The following is a 22,376-nucleotide window of genomic DNA, read 5'->3' as shown; positions in this document are numbered from 1 at the left end:
ATACCTATCTACCGAGAAATACGCTTCTCGGTACGATTACCGGTACTCAAATACAAAAGTAACGAAAGTAATTATAGTAATCAAAGTAACGAATACTGTAAATGATTACTTGTTATATCCGAATATCTACACAAAATACCTATCTACCGAAAAATACTCAATACAAAAGTAATCAAAGTAACGAATACTTGAAATGATTACTTTATTCAAAAGTAACGATTTGTATTGATTACTCGAAAGTAACTATAATCAACATCACTAGTGTGCAGCCGATAAATTCAACAAGTAAACATATATTTAATCGAAATTAAATACTCATATTTCTATGTAAAATGTCACATTATTGTATAAATAAATAATTAAGAAACAAAAGTTGTTTGTGTTTTACCTTTATTGTCCACTTGAATAACATAATATTAAATATTGGAAGTACCGTATGGAGGCTATGGTGTACCTAGCGTGGAGGCTAGATAACGCTACCCTTCCTATCCAATCAACAGCAAGAACGTTTAAAATTTCACACCTATCATGTCGAAGCTACAGACCACTTATGTGGAGGCCAGATTTGTAGTATCCTTCCAATTTTCCAGGTGCTGAAATACGTGACATATTTTTTGAAGGATAAGATCGCATTCTACCAAATCACACAACACTTTTTTCTATGGTAACCCACTAATACATCAGTAAAGGCGGGTTGACTCGGTTGACATTACTACTGAATGTCAACGAACGTGGCTCACGCTTACGTATTTTGCCCCTGCTATTGTTAGATATTTTATTATCTATTTTCAAACTCGAGCAGTACATTTGTATTTATGTAATGCATAGAAGATATATACCCCCAAAAAATATGCCGTTTTGTACCTACCAAGTCCTCTAGCTGGCTTATGGGTGGCCAAAAGTCACAAACTACACCGGTTCTGAATCTGCCCTGATCCCCTCTTCAAACACAGAAAAAAAATTCGAGATCGGTTTAACTTTTCCACACACATACATAGATATATACAGTCCGTCTAGTTTACTTACCGTTGCACGTCATTATTTACGTTAGAGATCTAAGTTAACATTGTTGCCCAATTACAAAAAAATCTTGAATTCATTTTAAATCAAATATATCACACAATTTTTGCGGAAGTGGATTATACAGCAAAACAAATTAATATTCTATATAAATACATAATTCACAAGTGGGCGTTTTTGTAGCTCCGGAAGTACGAGGTGAGAAGATTTGAGCATTTCGGGTTAAGCTTTTTGAATTTTTCGATGATTTTAGGTGGGGATTTGGATTCGGTCAGGGGCGTGCTTTCGGATTTTTTAAGGGCTACGAGTTTTGATTAGGGGTTGGGGGTGAGATTGTCTAAGGCGAAAAAATTTCATTGGGCTTTAAAGCCAAGGGTTGGGAATAAGTGTCACTTTTGACCCGGTGACGCTAGCTCGAACAGGGGCGTCACACAAAATTATCAAACTTGCGGGTTGGAGAAAAAAAGGGTAAAAAAGTTGAAAAAAAAATTCAGATGGACGTAAATCGGGTGTTTTTGACCGGGGAGGTTTGTGTGTTTGGACTTAAGCTTTCTAAATTTTTTGGTGGAATGTTTATCCCTCCCAGGGGCGTACTTTCTTTTTTTCTAAGGGGAGCGAGTTTTTTATAGGGGTGCGGGGTGGGTTGGTCGTATGTGATATAATTTTAGTGTGTTTTGACGCTAAGCGTTAGGAATAAATGTGATTTTCGACTGGTGCCGCTAGATCGAACAGTGGCGGCACAAAAAATTTGTAAAGAGGAAATTTTGATGAAATGGCCAAAAATCACGATGTCGTCCCTTGTGTGCCCAGAGTTTTCAAACTTTTGTAAGATTTCCACCATAGCCCAAATATTTCACAGTTCCCATACTTACGAAAACTTCTATTTTTTTTCCTACCCCTACGGTAAGGGTGGGGGTGGCTACCAAAGGGGGGTCATTTTTTTGACTTCACGCCCCAGTAGCGCCCTTATGGCAAAACGCATCGAGTCGCGCGAGGCATCAAAATTTGCCCATCAACGAGGCGAAAAACGTGTGTTCTTCGAAATTTTCGATTTTTGACAGGAAATGTCAAAAAAAATTGAGAATTAAAAAAAATAAAAAAAACAGAAAAAATGACATAGCTCCGCTCCTATGGCTTCGATTTTGGCCAAACTTTTATTGTTGTAAATGGTTTGATGTGGCGGATTCGAAAAATCAAGTTTCAATCAGTGGCGCATCCATGGGGAGAAAGAAGGGGGGGAAATGGCGATATTTTCAACAAAAATGCAAAATGAGATTGGTGCTTTTGGACTTAAGCAAATTGAATTTTTTGCGAATTCTTCGTGTCGATTTTAACTCGATCAGTGGCGTGGTTGCGGATTTTTTAGGGGTGCAAATTTTGCATAGGCGTGAAATTTAGAAAAAAATCACAAAATGAGATTTGTGCTTTTGGACAAGCTTTTTGAATTTTTTGCGAATTTTTCGTGCTCGTTTAAACCCTGTCAGTGGCGTCGTTTCGGATTTTTTTAGGGGAGCTACTTTTGTATAGGTGTGTTAGTAGCAATATGAGGTATGTGCTCCTGAACTTAAGCTTTTTGAATTTTTTCAGAATTTTTCATGTCAATTTTAACTCCGTCAGTGGCGTGGTTAAGGATTTTTTAGGGGTGCGAGTTTTGCATAGGCTTGAGATTAAAAACAAAATAAAAAATGGTATTTGTGCTTGTGGAAAAGCTTTTTGATTTTTTTGCGAATTTTTCGTGCCCGGTTTAACCCTGTCAGTGGCGTCGTTTAGGATTTTTTAAGGGGTGCGAGATTTGTATTGGTGTGTAAGTAGCAATATGAGGTTTGTGCTTCTGGACTTAGGCTTTTAAAATTCTTCGAGAATTTTTTGTGCCGATTTTAGCCATGTCACGGGCGTACTTTCGTTTTTTAAGGGGTGCGGGGTTTTGAATAGATATGGGGATGCTAATATGAGGTTTGTGCTTTTGGACTTAAACTTTTTCAATTTTTTTGCGAATTTTTCGTGCCCGTTTTAACCCTGCCAGTGACGTCGTTTCGGATTTTTTAAGGGGCTCGGGTTTTGTATAGGCGTGTAAGTGGCAATATGAGGTCGGTGCTTCTGGACTTAGGCTTTTAAAAATTTTTGAGATTTTTTTATGCCGATTTTAGCCCTTTCATTGGCGTACTTTCGTATTTTTTAAGGGGTGCGAGTTTTGAATAGGTGTGGGATGGTAATATGAGGTTTGTACTTTTGGTCTTAGGCTTTTTGAATTTTTGTGTCGATTTTAACCTTGACAGTGGCGTGGTATCGGATTTTTTAAGGGGTGCGAGTTATGGATACGCCTGGGAGGGCAATATGAGGTTTGCACTTTTGGACTTAATCTTTATGAATTTTTGCGATTTAATTTTGCTGATCTCGACCCTGTCTGTGGCGTATTTTCGTATTTTTAAGGGGAGCGAGTTTGGTATAGGCGTGGGAGGGCAATATGAAGTTGGAGTTTTTTGAATTTTTTGCGATTTGTTTTTGCCGATTTCGACTCTGTCATTGGCGTACTTTCGTATTTGTTTAAAGGTACGAGTTTTTACTGAAAACGTGAGAATTTTGATCTCAAAAATAAGGTTTTCGAGTAGTAAATAGAAGTACCGTTTTAAACTCACTAAACCCAGATAACACAGTATTTTCCTGGGACATCCCATTAAAGTACTACTAGTGTCCCAATGTTTCCGACCTAGATGGGATGTTCCTAGAATGTTTCTCTTGGTACATAAATATGGTTGTTAAATGTAAACATCAGTGGGATGTCCCTAGAATGTTTCTCTTAAACATGTTTTTCATTACAAAATATACAACTCACATCTATTTGTGAATAATTGTTAATTGTCCTTAAACTTTATAAAAATCGGTCTTAAAATATTGTGACTGACGTATTTGTGTACGCGATATCCTGATATCCCTGCCCGCATTAGCTTTGCAAAAAAGAAGATTAGTAGAAAAAGAAGAAGACCTAGTTTGCAAAAGCAAGGTTAGGTTAGAAGTGTCTTTGTTCTTTTTGGATTTGTAAGTGTTGAGTGTTGTGGCCAGTGTGACCATATTTAGTAGAAAACTACTTTTTTAGTAGATTTTCGATGTAAATGAACAATTTTTAGTAGGGAAAAAATCTTTAGTAGATTCTAGTAGTTTTAGAGACAGAGACATCTACGAGTAAATTCCAGATTAGATTTCAAAGAAATTTGTCAAAATTCCTGGTTTCTTAGTAAAAATAATATGAAAAAAACGGAAAATAATTAATAAACATTCACGACAACTATGATCTAAATACCAATTTAACATTTACACCGCGCATTTTTAATAGGAGACGCTAATATGAGTTCTCACGTCAACCATTTTTTGCAATAGCGCATGCGCAGTATCATTTAGTAGTTTTTAGTAGATTTTCGGCCTGGTTGTTGGTAGATCCTCTAAAAAATATATGGTCACACTGGTTGTGGCTTTTATAAAGTAAGTATTTATAATGGATAGTCAGGAAAAAAGAAAACTATTAAATAAATATAGTCAGCGCATGTTTAATAAATATCATCAGTCTGTGAGACCGCACATAACCTAGGAAGGTTAAAGGAATATTCTATTTTAATCATAACAAATATAAATAAACATCAAATTACTCAACATTATTCATCCTATTACTAAACTTGCTTTATTACTTAGAGGGTATCTTTACAATTTTCCTTCTTAAGAGTCGGCACATTTCAGTATTTTATGCTTAACCTGTTTATCTTACCATTGCAAACTTCAACTAATTAATTCGTTCCCTTTATTAAGTACTGATCATAAACTTGATGTTTGGTTTTAATTTTTTAGATGTTTATTTACTTGCTAGAAAAAAAGCTCTTACGGCTGAAACTACTAGTGACCTTAATACAGATACAGAGGCGGGTAATAAAAGACGTAGAAAGAAGAAAATTATATCCTCTTCTTCTGAATCTGATGAAAATGATGAACCTACGGAACATGCATCAAATAGGAAGCAATTTAAAGTTACTAAAATGCCTACCCCACCAATTTGGACCAACGACATGGCTGAAATGGTAGACGAGTTAACTGTTTCGAACACACCAAGTCAAACAGGCAATAGTTCTACCCCCTGCTTTACCCCTGGTCAAGTTCATCATGATCGTAACATGGGTATGTTGATACTGAATTTCATTTGATATTTATTAATTTATGTTCAAATATGTATTTTAGGTCCAGGTTCGAAAAGCAATTACACCACACCAAAAAGGGCCTTGAAGGAAATACATGAGAATTTGAATAATGTTGGTAAGTTCTTTTATCAAATTTAAACATTAACCGAGTTTTAGACTGTGCTAAAACACTGTACTTTTATCTGTCAGTTTATTAACACACTGATATACTGCTTCTAACAGGTGAATTTAATTTTAGTTGCTACATCACAAAGCACGAGCTGCTGTTGCAATCCACAACTACTCTATAATATACAATCATTACTGATTGAAATTAACTCTAAAGTCGGAAATTGTTGTCAGCGAAATATGCAAACTAATGAAGAGTCTACAAATAATATATTGCAAAAATCTGCAATAAAGTTTCCAATGGAAACAAATGAGGATCTGGAACTTTTTGAGAATTTTTTCTCCAGTCCTGAAAATTATTCGGCATTGGTAAATATGTATACTTATATAACTTTCACAAACAATTATTTATGTTAATATTTAAAGCACTTATTGTTATTGAATTTTATTTTACTTTTTCTGTTGCAGATTTTATTTTTTTCCAAACTTGGTGGTAACAATATATACGAATTCATTAGGCGTTGCATCGGGCCCCTTGTAACTGATGGCCTGGCCGAACAATTTTCCTTTACAGGAAGGAAAGGAAAACTGGTTTTTGAAAAATTAAATCTAGCTAAATCTGTACTAGGTAACTATCTCTAGCCCTTTTATTAATAGAGACAGAAGTCTTTAAAAATTATCATTTAGAAAAAATTGTTAACAATTTAATTTTAATTTACAGAATATTACTAAATTAATAAAATGTTAGAAAATGTGGTCTTTATTTCATTATGACCACAAAATATTTATTATCTTTTATTAACAATATTCAAATTATTACATCATAATACATAATAATTTTTTTAGAAGCTGGGCAAAAGGCACATGGGATCAATGGGATCACCAGAAAGGAGATTGAAAAAAAAATTGGCGATTGGCTACGAAGAGCCAAAGAAGGAAGATTAATAACAGAGAAATTGAATGTATAAACATCTTATGTAACATTTTTTACTAGGTATCGGGAAATAAAACATTGTTAAACAAATCGTAGCATTGTGTATCAGTTGCTATACAGGGTGTATCAACGATGTGTGGGTGAGCGATAGGTGCTTCCCTATTTGAGATAGGAAAAAAGCCTTAAATAAAAGTTGTGGAGATCAGTGAAATCTATGTTACAAAAATATTTACCCTTATACAGGGTGTTGGATAAATGTGTGACTTATCAAAGATATGTTTTTTTAAATGGAACACTCTATATATTTTTACTTTAAAATCTTTTTAATGAGTTGATTTCAATGGTACTTCACACTTACTATCTATTGTGATTAGTTGAGGATCTACAGCTACTGGAAATTGTCAATTTTTCAAATTCAGGTGGCTGTAGTAGTTAAACCAGTAAAAATTTTTAAAAACGGCTTTCATGTCCCTTTCCTAACTTTTCAAGTTCTATTGAGTGACATGAAAAATTATTTAATACAGGGTTATCAAAAATCGTGTAGGATTTCGGATTTTTGATTTTTCATGTCGCTTAATAGAACTTGAAAAGTTAGGATAGGGACATGAAAGCCATTTTTCGAAATTTTGGACTGTTTAGCTACTACAGCCACCTGAATTTGAAAAATTGACCATTTCCAGTGGCTGTAGGTCCTCAACTAATCACAATAGATAGAAGTGTGAAGTACCATTGAAATCAGCTCATTGAAAAGATTTTAAAAATATAAAGATATATAGGGTGTTCTATTTAAAAAAACATATCTTTGATAAGTCACACCTTTATCCAACACCCTATGTATGAGGGTAAATATTTTTGTAACATAGATTTCAGTGATCTCTACAAACTTTTATTTAAGACATTTTTTCCTATCTCAAATAGGGAAGCACTTATCGCCCACCCACACATGGTTGATACACCCTGTATCTACTTGTTTACCAATGCTTTATACAGGGTCTTCATTTCAAAACTAGACAGTTCAAATATATTTTGATTGTAGTAAAATGTAAAAAAATTAAAAAAACACGTCAAATTTTATATCAAGGGGGACACTTTTTTTTCGTAATTGCAGCATCGATACTTCAACCCTCGAGCAGTAGAGTGAACTCCTGAAATTTATATAGGGAAAGTACCAAGTGTGCCATATTTTTGAAAAGGTAATTATATGGGGAATTCAGCAATACCAATATTGTTGTGTCAAATTCCGATTTTAGCGCCCTCTTGAGGAAAAAATAATCGTTACGTAATTCAAATTGTGACACCTCATTCGAAAGCTATTTCTATTGCTAATTAAATGCAATAAATAATATTATCCTGAAATCATATTTCATAAGTGAAATCACCTAAAATAACAGACTTAGTAGGATCACACTTTCCAATCTCATTTGATTTCAATTATTAAATATGAATTCAGGATAATTTTATTTATTGCATTTAATTAGCAATAAAAATAGCTTTCAAATGAGGTGTCACAATTTGAATTACGTAACGATTATTTTTCCCCAAGAGGGCGCTAAAATCGGAATTTGACACAACAATATTGGTATTGCTGAATTCCCCATATAATTACCTTTTCAAAAATGTGGCACACTTGGTACTTTCCCTATCTAAATTTCAGGGGTTGTTCACTTCACTGTTCGAGGGTTGAAGTATCGATGCTGCAATTGCGAATAAAAAGTGTCCCCCTGGATATAAAAGTTGATGTGTTTTTTTATTTTTTTTTTACATTTTACTACAATCAAAAGATATTTGAACTGTCTAGTTTTGAAATGAAGACCCTGTATAATACATTTCCGATACCTAGAAGAAAATATGTGGCTTAAAGAAAATGTTATTAGTTTTTAAATAAATAGCTCTTTTATTAAGAAATATTGAATTGTTTTATTTGCTCCTATAGCGAAGTCACTTCCAGGGTATTTTTAGAAACGTTTCTGAGATGTTCTAAACAAAGTACCCCGAATGTACCTAGTACATCCTATTTCATCTTAGAAACATCCTACCGAGATGTGTGTAGAATGTTGAAAATGATGACATGGCTGTTGCCACAAACATCCTAGGGATGTTTCGAGGGAAATGAGGATGTTGTTAGTATGTTTCTATTGTCCCAGAAGGATGTTTCTGGAATATTTCTGTCATGTTTCTGTGTTATCTGGGAAATAATATAAGCGATATATTATTCGACGTGACTACTAATTCAAATTGGGGCGATTTTGTAGCTCAGGAAGTACGAGGTGGGGAGATTTGTGCTTTTCGAGTTAAGCTTTTTGAATTCTTTGATGATTTTTGGTGGGGATTTCGAATCGGTCAGGGGGTGCTTTCGGATTTTTTAAGGGGTATGAGTTTTGATTAGGGGTGTGGGGAGCGATTGCCGAAGGCGAAAAAATTTAATTGGGTTTTAAAGCCGAGGGTTAGGAATAAGTGTCACTTTTGTCCAGGGTGCGCTAGCTCGACCAGGGGCGTCGCAAAAAGTTTGCAAACTTGCGGGTTGCAGAAAAAAATTGAAAAAAAATTTGATGGACGTGAATCGGGTGCTTTTGACCGGGGAGGTTTGTGCGTTTGTACTTAAGCTTTCTAAATTTTTTTAGATTTTGTGGTGCAAAGGTTATCCTTCCTAGGGACGTACTTTCTTTTTTTTAAGGGGAGCGAGTTTTTCATAGGGGTGGGGAGCGGGTTGGTCGAACGCGAATAACGCGGTGGAGGTGGGTTGGTCGTATGTGATATAATTTTAGCGCGTTTTGACGCTAAGCGTTAGGAGTAAATGTGATTTTCGACTGGTGCCGCTAGATCGAACAGGGGCGGCACAAAAAATTCGTAAAGGGGAAATTTTGATGAAATGGCCAAAAATGACGATGTCGTCCCTCGTGTGCCCAGAGTTTTCAAACTTTTGTAAGATTTCCACCAAAGCCCAAATATTTCACAGGTCCCATACTTACGAAAACTTCTATTTTTTTCCAACCCCTACGGTAAGGGTGGGGGTGGCTACCAAAGTGGTGTCAACTTTTTGACTTCACGTCCCAGTAGCGCCCTTACGGCGAAACGTATCGAATTGCGCGAGGCATTGAAATTTGCGCATCGATGAGACGAAAAATATACGTTTTTTAAAATCTTCAATTTTTGGTGGGAAATATCAAAAAAAAAATTTAAAATATAAATAAAAAAAAATGACAGCGCTCCGCCCCTATGGCTTCGACTTTGCTCAAACTTTTATTATTGTAAATGGTTTGACAGAGCGGATTCGAAAAAACAAGTTTCAATCAGTGGCGCATCCATGGGGAGAAGAATGGGGGGAAATGGCGATATATTCAAAAAAACCGCAAAATGAGATTGGTGCTTTTGGACTTAAGGTGATTGAATTTTTTGCGAATGTTTCGTGTCGATTTTAACTCGGTCAGTGGCGTGGTTGTGGTTTTTTAGAGGTGTGAATTTCACATAGGCGTGAAATTTAGGAAAAAAATCACAAAATGAGATTTGTGCTTTTGGACAAGCTTTTTGAATTTTTTACGAATTTTTCGTGCCGGTTTAAACCCTATCAGTGGCGTCGTTTCGGATTTTTTTAGGAGAGCTACTTTTGTATAGGTATGTAAGTAGCAATATGAGGTATGTGCTTCTGAACTTAAGCTTTTTGAATTTTTTTAAAATTTTTTCATGTCAATTTTAACTCTGTCAGTGGCGTAGTTACGGATTTTTTATAGGTGCGAGTTTTGCATAGACGTGAGATTAAAAACAAAATAAAAAATGGTGTTTGTGCTTGTGGAAAAGCTTTTTGATTTTTTGCGAATTTTTCGTGCCCGGTTTAACCCTGTCAGTGGCGTCGTTTCGAATTTTTAAGGGGTGCGAGTTTTGTATAGATGTGTAAGTAGCAAAATGAGGTTTGTGCTTCTGGACTTAGGCTTTTAAAATTATTCGAAAATTTTTTGTGCCGATTTTAGCCATGTTATGGGCGTACTATCGTTTTTTTAAGGGGTGCGTAGTTTTGAATATATATGGGGATGGTAATATGAGATTTGTGCTTTTGGACTTAAACTTTTTCAATTTTTTGCGAATTTCTCGTGACCGTTTTAACCCTGTCAGTGACGTCGTTTCGAATTTTTTAAGGGGCGCGGGTTTTGTATAGGTGTGTAAGTAGCAATATGAGGTCGGTGCTTCTGGACTTAGGCTTTTAAAAATTTTTGAGAATTTTTTATGCCGATTTTAGCCCTTTCATTGGCGTACTTTCGTACTTTTTAAGGGGTGCGAGTTTTGAATAGGTGTGGGATGGTAATATGAGGTTTGTACTTTTGGTCTTAGGCTTTTTGAATTTTTTGCGAATTTTTTGTGTCGATTTTAACCTTGACAGTAGCGTGGTATCGGATTTTTTAAGGAGTGCGAGTTATGGATACGCCTGGGAGGTTTGCACTTTTGGACTTAATCTTTATGAATTTTTTGCGATTTAATTTTGCTGATCTCGACCCTGTCAGTGGCGTACTTTCGTATTTGTTTAAAGGTACGAGTTTTTACTGAAAACGTGAGAATTTTGATCTCAAAAATAAGGTTTTCGAGTAGTAAATAGAAGTACCGTTTTAAACTCACTAAAATAGTATAAAGCGATATATTATTCGACGTGACTTAGAAAATCATTTCTGGTTAAAAAGTTTTAAACAGAAGCGCCGTAGTATGGTATCGTATAGTATATTGGAGTATAGTATATACTAATTCAAATTGGGGCGATTTTGTAGCTCCGGAAGTACGAGGTGGGGAGATTTGTGCTTTTCGGGTTAAGCTTTTTGAATTTTTTGATGATTTTTGGTGCGGATTTCGATTCGGTCAGGGGCGTGCTTTCGGATTTTTTAAGGGGTACCAGTTTTGCTCAGGGGAAGGGGGTGCGATAGTCGAAGGAGAAAAAATTTCATTGGGTTTTAAAGCTAAGGGTTAGGAATAAGCGTCACTTTTGACCCGGGGTGGCTAGAACGAACAGGGGCGTCACAAAAAAATCGCGAACTTGCGGGTTAAAGGAAAAAATTGGAAAAAAGGGCAAAAAAGTTGAAAAAAAAATTCAGATGGACGTAAATCGGGTGGTTTTAAAAGAAGAATGTTGTGCTTTTGAACTTAAGCTTTCAAATTTCTTGCAATTTTCTCGTGCAAAGTTTATCCCTTCCAGGGGAGTACTTTCTTTTTTTTAAGGGGAGCGAGTTTATCATAGGGGTAAAGAGTGGGTTGGTCGAAAGCGATAAAGTTTTAGTGCGTTTTGACGCTAAGCGTTAGGAATAATTGTGATTTTCGACTGGAACCGCTAGCTCGAACAGGGGCGGCACAAAAATTTCGCAAAGGGGAAATTTAAAGAAATGGCCAAAAATGACAAACTCACCCCTCGAAGTACCCGGAGTTTTTATATGTTTGAAAAATTTCTGAAATGGCCAAAATATTTCACAGTTTTTACCGCGTTCCAACCCCTAGAGTAAGGGTGGGGGATGCTACCAAAAAAGAGTCAACTTTTTAACTTCGCGGCCCAGTAGCGTACTTAAGCCGTAACATAGTAAGTCGCGCGAGGCATCAAAATTTGCGCATCGACGAGACGAAAATCATAGGTTTTTCGAAATTTTCAATTTTAGATAAAAAATTTCGAAAAAAATTAAAAAGTAAAAAAAAATGAAAAAAACAGAAAAACTGACATAGCTCAGTCCCTACGGCTTCGATTTTGACCAAACTTTTACCGTTGTAAGTGGTTTGATGTAGCGGATTCGAAAAACTAAGTTTGAATCAGAGGCGTATCCATGGGAAGCAAAAAGGGGGCAAAAATAGGGATATTTTCAACAAAACCAAAACATAAGGTTTGTGCTTTTGGACTCAAGATTTTTGAATTTTTTGCGAATTTTTCGTGTCAATTTTAACCCTGTCAGTGGCGTGATTTCGAATTTTTTAAGGGGTACAAGTTTTGCATAGGGCTGAAATATTAAAAAGAAACACAAAATGAGGTTTTTGTTTTTGGGCTTAAGCTTTTTGAATTTTTTGCGATTTTTTCTTGCCGATTCCAATCCTATCTGGGGCGTACTTTCGTATTTTTTAAGGGTTGCGAGTTTTGTATAGGTGTTTAAGGGGCAATATGAAGTTTGTGCTTCTGGACTTACGCTTTTTGAATTTTTTTGAGAATTGCTTATGCCAATTTCATCCCTGCCATGGGCGTACATTCGTATTTTTTAAGGGGTGCGAGTTTTGTATAGGTGTGAGAGTGGCAATATAAGGTTTGTACTTTTGATGTTAGCTGTTTAAATTTTTTGCGATTTTTGTTTGCCGATTTCAACTCTGTCAGGGGCGTACTTTCGTATTTTTTAAGTGGTGCGAGTTTTGAATAGGCATTATGGGGGGGGGTAATATGAGGTTTGTGCTTTTGGATATAAGCTTTTTAAATTTTTTGAGAATTTTTTGTGCCGAGTTCAACCCTGTCAGGAGCGTGCTTTCGTATTTTTTATGGGGTGCGAGTTTTGTATAGGTGTGAGAGTGGCAATATAAGGTTTGTACTTTTGATGTTAGCTGTTTAAAATTTTTTGCGATTTTTGTTTGCCGATTTCAACTCTGTCAGGGGCGTACTTTCGTATTTTTTAAGGGGTGCGAGTTTTGAATAGGCGTGGGGGGCAATATGAGGTTTGTGTTTTTGGATATAAGCTTTTTAAATTTTTTGAGAATTTTTTGTGCCGATTTTAACCCTGTCAGGAGCGTACTTTCGTATTTTTTATGGATAGCGAGTTTTGTATAGGTGTGGGAGGGCAATATAAGGTTAAGCTTTTGGACTTAAGCTTTTTGAATTTTTGGCGATTTGTTTTTGTTCCGATTTTAAACCTGTCATGGGCGTGGTTTTGGATTTTTTAAGTGGTGCGAGTTTTGTATAAGTGTGGGGGTGGCAATATGACATTTGTACTTTTGGAATAAGATTTTTAAAATTATTGCTATTATTTTGTGCCGATTTTAACCATGTCAGGGGCGCAAATTAGTATTTTTTAAGGGGTGCGAGTTTTGTATAGGTGTGTGAGATGAGATTTGGGCTTTTGTACCTAAGTTTTTGAATTTTTTGCAATTTGTTTCCCTATACCTAAATACAGGGTGTTTTGATTTATTTCGGTTTTTATAAAAATGTAATTTTAACTCGGAGTAACGGATTTAGAAATACAACCGGAAGTACTGTTTAAAGTCGCCAAAATAGTACAGGCGACATATTATTCGACGCGCCTAAAAGGTAACTTTTAAAGTTACAGAAATAGTATAAGCGATATATTATTCGACGTTCTTTAGCAAGATGAGGACAAATGTATACTGTTAGTTTTTAAATCATTTCTGGTTAAAAGGTTCTAACCGAAAGGTTTTTTTTTTTTTATTTATTAAACACCAATAAGATGCTTAAGGACATTACAATCTGATCAAATAATGTGATCAATGAGCAACTTATTTCTAACCTAAATTACTACTAAAAAACTTAAGACTAAGGACAAACTCGATAGTACCCCCTAGGTTCTGTTAATATATTGCACAAATTTTAACTTGTACCATCACTTGCACCGTGCACTATTTTTCACTTAACTAACTCGAAGGGTTTCTTCCTCTTGAGTCTTCTAGCTAGATCCGTGTTGTCGAGGAGCTGGATGGCCTCAACATTGACGTGTTGAAGAAGTCGTTGTTCGTGACTCTTGGTAAATTTTTCTATGGTCTTGTTAACAGTATCCATGTCTAGGTCCCTATGGAGATCACTGTCCCTGTAGTACCATGGAGCGTTGACAATGCTCCTTAGCACTTTGTTTTGCCCCATAGTTGGATGCCATATGTCCATATAGGTTTTATAATCTGTTTATACAAAAGTATTTTATTGTAGATCGAGAGAGTGGATTGTCTTCCCAATAGCCAATACATTTTTTTATACTTCATGTTAAGCTGTTCTCGTTTCTTTTTAACATGGGCCTTCCAGCGTAGCCTAGCGTCTAGTGTAATACCCAAATACTTTGCGGTGTCGACATATGGTATCTGAGTATTATTTAAGTTAACAGGAATGTATTGATTTTTCTTGTTTGTAAAATTTATATGCACTGACTTCATTTCGTTTAATTTAATTCGCCAGCGTTTAGTCCACTCGTTAAGTCTGTTAAGAGATATTTGTAATTTTCTTGCTGCTTCTTCATGGTCTTCACCTACGGCTAGGACGGCAGTGTCATCAGCAAAGGTAGCTATTGTATTATGTTATACTTCAGGGATATCACTAGTGTATAATAGGTATAGGACCGGTCCTATCACACTACCTTGTGGTACCCCTGCATTGATTTCCTTTAGTTCCGAGTAGGCTTCTTCTTGCTTAACCCTAAAAACTCTCTCTGATATATAAGATTCCAATAATTCCAATATAACCGAAAGTGAAATATTTTGGTATAGTAGAGTATATTACATGCATTTAAAACTGCCTAATCTCTATCTCTATACAGGGTGAGGCAGATAAAGGGCGTATTAGAAATATCTCGAGAACTCAATGTAAGAAAATTATGAAAATTTTAATACAGGGGTTTTGAAGTGTGAACTATTTAATGAAAATATTTTGGTCACTTTGCTACTTCCGGTTATACCGGAAGTTGGTTGTAACTTCGTTTTTTTTAATGGGACACCCTGTACATTTTTACATTTTTGGATTCTCCTTGATTTCTTCTTTCTTAAAATATAAGTTTTTGTAATATTATACAGGGTAGGTTAAAAGATAATTACGTTTTTTATTAATTTCGTAGCAAAATTCACACCCTGTAGAATTGTAGTAGTTTGACATAATAAACTCGGTTTATATTCAAATGATTTTTAATATAGTCTATGTCTATGTTAAGAATTATTGGTATAGTTAAATTTTTCCTTTTTTGTATACAGGGTTGGTCGAAATTTAGAATGAGTGTTTTCTGAGTTTTCATGAGTATTTTAGTATTGTAATGAAATGTTATTTTAGGATACTTTTTAATTTCTTAAACAATCCCTATACCTAACTGCTTCAATTTGTGAGTTATGGGTGATTCAAGCCAAACATGAATTGCAACACAAAATACCTGAAATTTTATTAGGTTGGCCGTAAAAATATTCAATCACAAATAATTTTTGGAAATAAATGCATACTAATCGAGACTGATACTTAAAATTGCCAATAATGGTTGAGCTATCAAAATATCCACGTAGTTAAGATTGTTGGTGCGATTAACAATTAAGCACAAATTTAAGCAGTTGGGTATATAGGGAATGCTTAAGAAATTAAAATGTACCCTAAAATACCATTTCATTACAGTACTAAAATATAGTGTGTTCCATTTAAGAAAACTCAGAAAATACACATTCCGAGTTTCGACCCACCCTGTATACTAAAATTTAAAATTTAGCTATACTAATAATTGGTAACCATATTAAAAATCATTTGAACATATAAACGGATTTTGATGTAAAACTACTACAATTCTACAGGGTGTGAATTTTGCTACGAAATTAATAAAAGAACGTAATTATCTTTTAATCTACTCTGTATAATATTACAAAACTATATATTTTAAGAAAGAAAAAATCGAGGAGAATCCAAAAACTTACAAAATACCTGAAATTTTATTAGGTTGGCCGTAAAAATATTCAATCACAAATAATTTTTGGAAATAAATGCATACTAATCGAAACTGATACTTAAAATTGCCAATAATGGTTGAGCTATCAAAATATCCACGTAGTTAAGATTGTTGGTGCGATTAACAATTAAGCACAAATTTAAGCAGTTGGGTATAGGGAATGCTTAAGAAATTAAAATGTACCATAAAATACCATTTCATTACAGTACTAAAATATAGTGTGTTCCATTTAAGAAAACTCAGAAAATACACATTCCGAGTTTCGACCCACCCTGTATACTGGGGGTGTCCCATTTAAAAAAACGAATTTACAACTTCCGGTATAACTGGAAGTAGCAAAGACACCAAAATATTTTCATTAAATAGTTCACACCTCAAAACCCCTATATTCCAATTTTCATAATTTTCTTTACTTTAGTTCTCGAGATATTTCTAATAGGCCCTTTATCTGCCTCACCCTATATACATAATTTCAATGGGGGCCGTTTTTGTAGCTCCCGAAGTAAGAAGCTTGGAGATTTGTGTTTTTGGCTTAAGCTTTTTGAATTTTTTGATGATTTTTGGTGGGGATTTCGATTCGGTCAGGGGCGTGCTTTCGGATTTTTTTAAGGGGTACGAGTTTTGCTTAGAGGTGGGGGGTGCGATTGTCGAAGGCGAAAAAATTTCATTGGGTTTTAAAGCTAAGGATTAGGAATAAGTGTCACTTTTGATCCGGGGATGCTAGCTCGAACAAAGGCGTCACATAAAAATCGAGAACTTGCGGGTTGAAGGAAAAAATTTAAAAAAAGGTCAAAAACGTTAAAAAATATTTCTGATGGACGTAAATCAGGTGCTTTTAAAAGAAGAATGTTGTGCTTCTGGACTTAACCATTTTTAATTTTTTGCAATTTTTTAGTGGAATGTTGTGTACTTTCCTTTTTTTTAAGGGGAGCGAGTTTTCATTGGGTTAGGGGGTGGGGTGGTCGAACGCGGTAAAATTTTAGCGCCTTTTGATGCTAAGCGTTAGGAATAAGTGTAATTTTCAACTGGAACCGGTAGGTCGAACATGGGCGGCACAAAAAATTCGCAAAGGGGAAATTTTGATGAAATGGCCAAAAATGAGGATGTCGTCCCTCGTGTACCCAGAGTTTTCGAACTTTTGTAAAATTTCCGCCATAGCCCAGATATTTCCCAGTTCCCATACTTACGAAAACGTCAATTTTTTTCGTACCCCTACGGTAAGGGTGGGGGTGGCTACCAAAATGGGGTCAACTTTTTGACTTCACGCCCCAGTAGCGCACTTACGGCGAAACGTATCGAATCTCGCGAGACATAAAAATTTGCGCATCGACGAAACGAAAAACATACGTTTTTTGAAATTTTCAATTTTTGATGGGACATGTCAAAAGAAATATAAAAAAAAAGAAAAACAGAAAAAATGACATAGCTCCGCCCCTATGGCTGCGATTTTAGCCCTGCCATGGGCGTACTTTCGTATTTTTAAGGGGTGCGAGTTTTGAATAGGTGTGGGGATGGCAATATGAGGTTGTACTTTTGGGCTGAAGCATTTTGAATTTTTTGTGTTTTTTTTTGTGTCGATTTTAACCTTGACAGTGGCGTTCCCATACTTACGAAAACGTCAATTTTTTTCGTACCCCTACGGTAAGGGTGGGGGTGGCTACCAAAATGGGCTCAACTTTTTGACTTCACGCCCCAGTAGCGCCCTTACGGCGAAACGTATCGAATCTCGCGAGACATAAAAATTTGCGCATCGACGAAACGAAAAACATACGTTTTTTGAAATTTTCAATTTTTGATGGCACATGTCAAAAAAAATATAAAAAAAAAGAAAAACAGAAAAAATGACATAGCTCCGCCCCTATGGCTGCGATTTTTGTCGGTCAAACTTGTATTGTTGTAAATGGTTTGATGTGGCGGATTCGAAGAACCAAGTTTTAATCAGTGGCGTAATTTCTTAAAGGTGTGAATTTTGTATAAGCGTGAAATTAAAAAAACACACACAAAATGAGATTTGTGCTTTTGGACAAATTTTTTGAATTTTTTGCGAATTCTTCGTGCCGGTTTTTACCCTGTCAGTGGTGTCGTTTCGGATTTTTAAAGGGGAGCGTCTTTTGTATAGGTGGGTAACTAGCAATATGAGGTAAGTGCTACTGGAATTAAGCTTTTAAAAATTTTTAAGAATTTTTTGGGCCGATTTCAACCTTGTTATGGACGTACTTTCGTTTTTTAAGAGGTGCGAGTTTTGAATAGATATGGGGATGGTAATATGAGGTTTGTGCTGTTGGACTTAAGCTTTTTGAAATTTTTGCGAATTTTTCGTGTCAATTTAAACTCTGCCAGTGGCGTGGTCACGGATTTTTTAAGGGGTGTGAGTTTTGCACAGGCGTGAAATTAAAAAAAATAAAAAATGAGATTTGTGCTTTTGGAAAAGCTTTTTGAATTTATTGCGATTTTTTCCTGTCCATTTTAACCCTGTCAGTGGCTTAATTTCGGATTTTTTAAGGGGTGTTAGTTTGTATAGGTGTGTAAGTAGCGATATGAGGTTTGTGCTTCTAGACTTAAGCTTTTAAAAATTTTTGAGAATTTTTTGTGCCGATTTTAGCCCTGCCATGGGCGTACTTTCGTATTTTTTAAGGGGTGCGAGTTTTGAATAGGTGTGGGGATGGCAATATGAGGTTTGTACTTTTGGTCTTAAGCTTTTTGAATTTTTTGTGTCGATTTTAAATCTGACAGTGGCGTCCTTTCGGATTTTTTAAAGGGAGCGGATTTTGTATATGTGTGTAAGTAGCAATATGACGTATGTGCTTTTGGAATAAAGCTTTTAAAAATTTTTGAGAATTTTTTGTGCCGATTTCAACCCTGTCATGGGCGTACTTTCGTTTTTTAAAGAGGTGCGAGTTTTGAATAGATATGTGGATGGTAATATGAGGTTTGTGCTGAAAAATCAAGATTCAATGAGTGGCGCATTTGTGGGTAGAAAAAAACAGGGGAAAATGGCGATATTTTCAACAAAACCTCAAAATGAGATTGGTGCTTTTAAACTTTGAATTTTTGAATTTTTTTGTGAATTTTTCGTGTCGATTTTAACTCTGTCAGTGGCGTGGTTGCTGATTTTTTTAGGGGTGCGAGTTTTGCATAGGCGTGAAATTAAAAAAAAAACACAAAATGAAATTTGTGCTTTTGCACAAACTTTTTTAATTTTTTTGCGAATTTTTCGTGCCCGTTTTAAGCCTGTCAGTGACGTCGTTTCGGATTTTTTAAGGGGTGCGAGTTTTGTATAGGTGTGTAAGTAGCGCTATGAGGTTTGTGCTTCTAGACTTAAGCTTTTAAAATTTTTTGAGAATTTTTTGTGCCGATTTTAGCCCTGCCATGGGCGAACTTTCGTATTTTTTAAGGGGTGCGAGTTTTGAATAGGTGTGGGGATGGCAATATGAGGTTTGTACTTTTGGTCTTAAGCTTTTTGAATTTTTTGTGTCGATTTTAAATCTGACAGTGGCGTCCTTTCGGATTTTTTAAAGGGAGCGGATTTTGTATAGGTGTGTAAGTAGCAATATGACGTATGTGCTTTTGGAATTAAGCTTTTAAAAATTTTTGAGAATTTTTTGTGCCGATTTCAACCCTGTCATGGGCGTACTTTCGTTTTTTAAGAGGTGCGAGTTTTGAATAGATATGGGGATGGTAATATGAGGTTTGTGCTGAAAAACCAAGATTCAATGAGTGGCGCATTTGTGGGTAGAAAAAACAGGGGAAAATGGCGATATTTTCAACAAAACCTCAAAATGAGATTGGTGCTTTTAGACTTTGAATTTTTGAATTTTTTTGTGAATTTTTCGTGTCGATTTTAACTCTGTCAGTGGCGTGGTTGCTGATTTTTTTAGGGGTGCGAGTTTTGCATAGGCGTGAAATTAAAAAAAAACACAAAATGAAATTTGTGCTTTTGCACAAACTTTTTTAATTTTTTTGCGAATTTTTCGTGCCCGTTTTAAGCCTGTCAGTGACGTCGTTTCGGATTTTTTAAGGGGTGCGAGTTTTGTATAGGTGTGTAAGTAGCAATATGAGGTTTGTGCTTCTGGACTTAAGCTTTTAAAAATTTTTGAAAATTTTTTGTGCCGATTTTAGCCCTTTCATGGGCGCACATTCGTATTTTTTAAGGGGTGCGAGTTTTGAATAGATGGGAGGATTGCAATATGATGTACTTTTGGCCTTGAAATTTTTGAATTTTTTGCGAATTTATTGTGTCGATTTTAACTCTAAAAGTGATGTGGTTTCGGATTTTTTAAGGGGTGCGAGTTTTGGATACGAGTGGGAGGGCAATATGAGGTTTGCGCTCTTGGACTTATTCTTTATGAATTTTTTGCGATTTGATTTTGCCGATTTCGACCCTGTGATTGGCGTATTTTCGTATTTTTAAGGGGTCCGAGTTTTGTATAGGCGTGAGAGGGCAATATGAGGTTGGTGCTTTCGGCCTTGAGCTTTTTGAATTTTTTAAAATTTCTTTTTGCCGATTTCGACTCTGTCAGTGGCGTACTTTCGTATTTGTTTAGGGGTGCGAATTTGTACAGAAAACGTGAGAATTTTAACATCAAAAATATGGTTTTTGAGTAGTAAATGGAAGTACCGTTTTAAACTCACTAAAATAGTACAAGCGATATATTATTCGACGTGCCTTAGAAAATCATTTCTGGTTAAAAATTTCGTAACGAAAGTGCCGTAGTATAGTATAGTATAGTGTATTAGAGTATAGTATTTTATAAAATTATATTACATACATTTAGTACGGCCTAACTAGTCTATATACTAATTCAAATTGGGGCGTTTTTGTAGCTCCGGAAGTACAAGGTGGAGAGATTTGAGCTTTTCGGGTTAAGCTTTCTGAATTTTTCGATGATTTTTGGTGGGGATTTCGATTCGCTCAGGGGCGTGCTTTCGGATTTTTTAAGGGGTACGAGTTTTGCTTAGGGGTTGGGGGTGAGATTGTCTAAGGCGAAAAAATTTCGTGGGGTTTTAAAGCCAAGGGTTGGGAATAAGTGTCACTTTTAGCCCGGGGAGGCTAGCTCGTACAGGGGCGTCACAAAAAAATCGCGAACTTGCGGGTTGAAGGAAAAAGGGTAAAAAAGTTGAAAAAAAATTCAGATGGACGTAAATCGGGTGAATTTAAAAGAAGAATGTTGTGCTTTTGAACTTAAGCTTTCTAAATTTTTTGCGATTTTTTGGTTGAATGTTTATCCCTCCCAGGGGCGTACTTTCTTTTTTTCTAAGGGGAGCGAGTTTTTCATAATCTATATACATAATTCACAAGTGGGTGTTTTTGTAGCTCCGGAAGTACGAGGTGGTGAGATTTGTGCTTTTCGGGTTAAGCTTTTTGAATTTTTTGATGATTTTTGGTGCGGATTTCGATTCGGTCAGAGGCGTGCTTTCAGATTTTTTAAGGGGTGCGAGTTTTACTTCGCAAAATCACAAACTTGCGGGTTGAAGGAAAAAATTGAAAAAAAGGGCAAAAAAGTTGAAAAAAAATTTCAGATGGACGTAAATCGGGTGCTTTTCAGAGAAGAATGTTGTGCTTTTGGATTTAACCATTCTTAATTTTTTGCGATTTTTTAGTTGAATGTTTATCCCTCCCAGGAGCGTACTTTCCTTTTTTTTAAGGGGAGCGAGTTTTTCATAGCGGTTGGGGGTGGGTTGGTCGAACGCGATAAAATTTTAGCGCGTTTGATGCTAAGCGTTAGGAATAAGTGTGATTTTTGACTGGAGTCGATAGATCGAACAGGGGCGGCACAAAAAATTTGCAAAGGGGAAATTTTGATGAAATGGCCAAAAATGACGATGTCGTCCCTCGTGTACCCAGAGTTTTCAAATTTTTGTAAAATTTCCGCCATAGCCCAAATATCCCACAGTTCCCATACTCCACAAAACTTCGACTTTTTTCCAACCCCTACGGTAAGGGTGGGGGTGGCTACTAAAATGAGGTCAACTTTTTGAGTTCAGGCCACAGTAGCACCCTTACGGCGAAACGCATCAAATCTCGCGAGACATCAAAATTTGCGCATCGACGAGACGAAAAATATACGTTTTTTGAAATTTTCAATTTTTAATGGGAAATGTCAAAAAAAAATTAAAAATAAAAAAAAATAAAAAAAAACAAAAAAAGTGACATAGCTCCGCCCCCATAGCTGCGATTTTGGTCAAACTTTTATTGTTGTAAATGGTTTGATGTGGCGGATTCGAAAAAACAAGTTTCATCAGTGGCGCATCCATGGGGAAAAAAGGGGGGGAAATGGCGATATTTTCAACAGAACTTCAAAATGAGATGGATGCTTTTTCACTTACGATTTCTGAATTTTTTGCGAATTTTTCGTGCCAACTTTAATTCTGTCAGTGGCGTGATTGCGGATTTTTTTAGGGGTGCAAATTTTGCATAGGCGTGAAATTAAAAAAAAAACACAAAATGAGATTTGTGCTTTTAGACAAGCTTTTTGAATTTTTTGCGAATTTTTCTTGCCG

The 22,376-nt window shown here is 35.7% G+C and overlaps 1 protein-coding gene across 1 annotated transcript; it reads left to right on the top strand.

Annotated features, from left to right (window-relative positions):
- The first annotated feature begins 4,480 nt into the window (after window positions 1-4,480).
- LOC126885039 (uncharacterized) lies at window positions 4,481-6,292 on the top strand. The gene is made up of 6 exons (XM_050651466.1): window positions 4,481-4,497; window positions 4,858-5,181; window positions 5,242-5,316; window positions 5,440-5,678; window positions 5,778-5,937; window positions 6,156-6,292. The coding sequence occupies exons 2-6, from the start codon at window positions 5,043-5,045 to the stop codon at window positions 6,275-6,277; spliced, it is 735 nt and encodes a 244-aa protein (XP_050507423.1). The 5' UTR covers window positions 4,481-4,497; window positions 4,858-5,042; the 3' UTR covers window positions 6,278-6,292.
- The last annotated feature ends 16,084 nt before the right edge of the window (window positions 6,293-22,376 follow it).

Source organism: Diabrotica virgifera, chromosome 5 (assembly GCF_917563875.1).
Source record: "Diabrotica virgifera virgifera chromosome 5, PGI_DIABVI_V3a".
Taxonomy (NCBI): Eukaryota; Metazoa; Arthropoda; class Insecta; order Coleoptera; family Chrysomelidae; genus Diabrotica; species Diabrotica virgifera.
This window is presented reverse-complemented; position numbering and strand designations above follow the sequence as displayed.

Excerpts from the sequence above, each read along its gene's own strand:
- LOC126885039 (XM_050651466.1), top strand. The coding sequence starts at position 5,043 with ATGCCTACCCCACCAATTTGGACCAACGACATGGCTGAAATGGTAGAC. Across the intron at positions 5,317-5,439 it reads TGAGAATTTGAATAATGTTG|TTGCTACATCACAAAGCACG; the intron begins GTAAGTTCTTTT and ends ATTTAATTTTAG. Across the intron at positions 5,679-5,777 it reads CTGAAAATTATTCGGCATTG|ATTTTATTTTTTTCCAAACT; the intron begins GTAAATATGTAT and ends TTTCTGTTGCAG.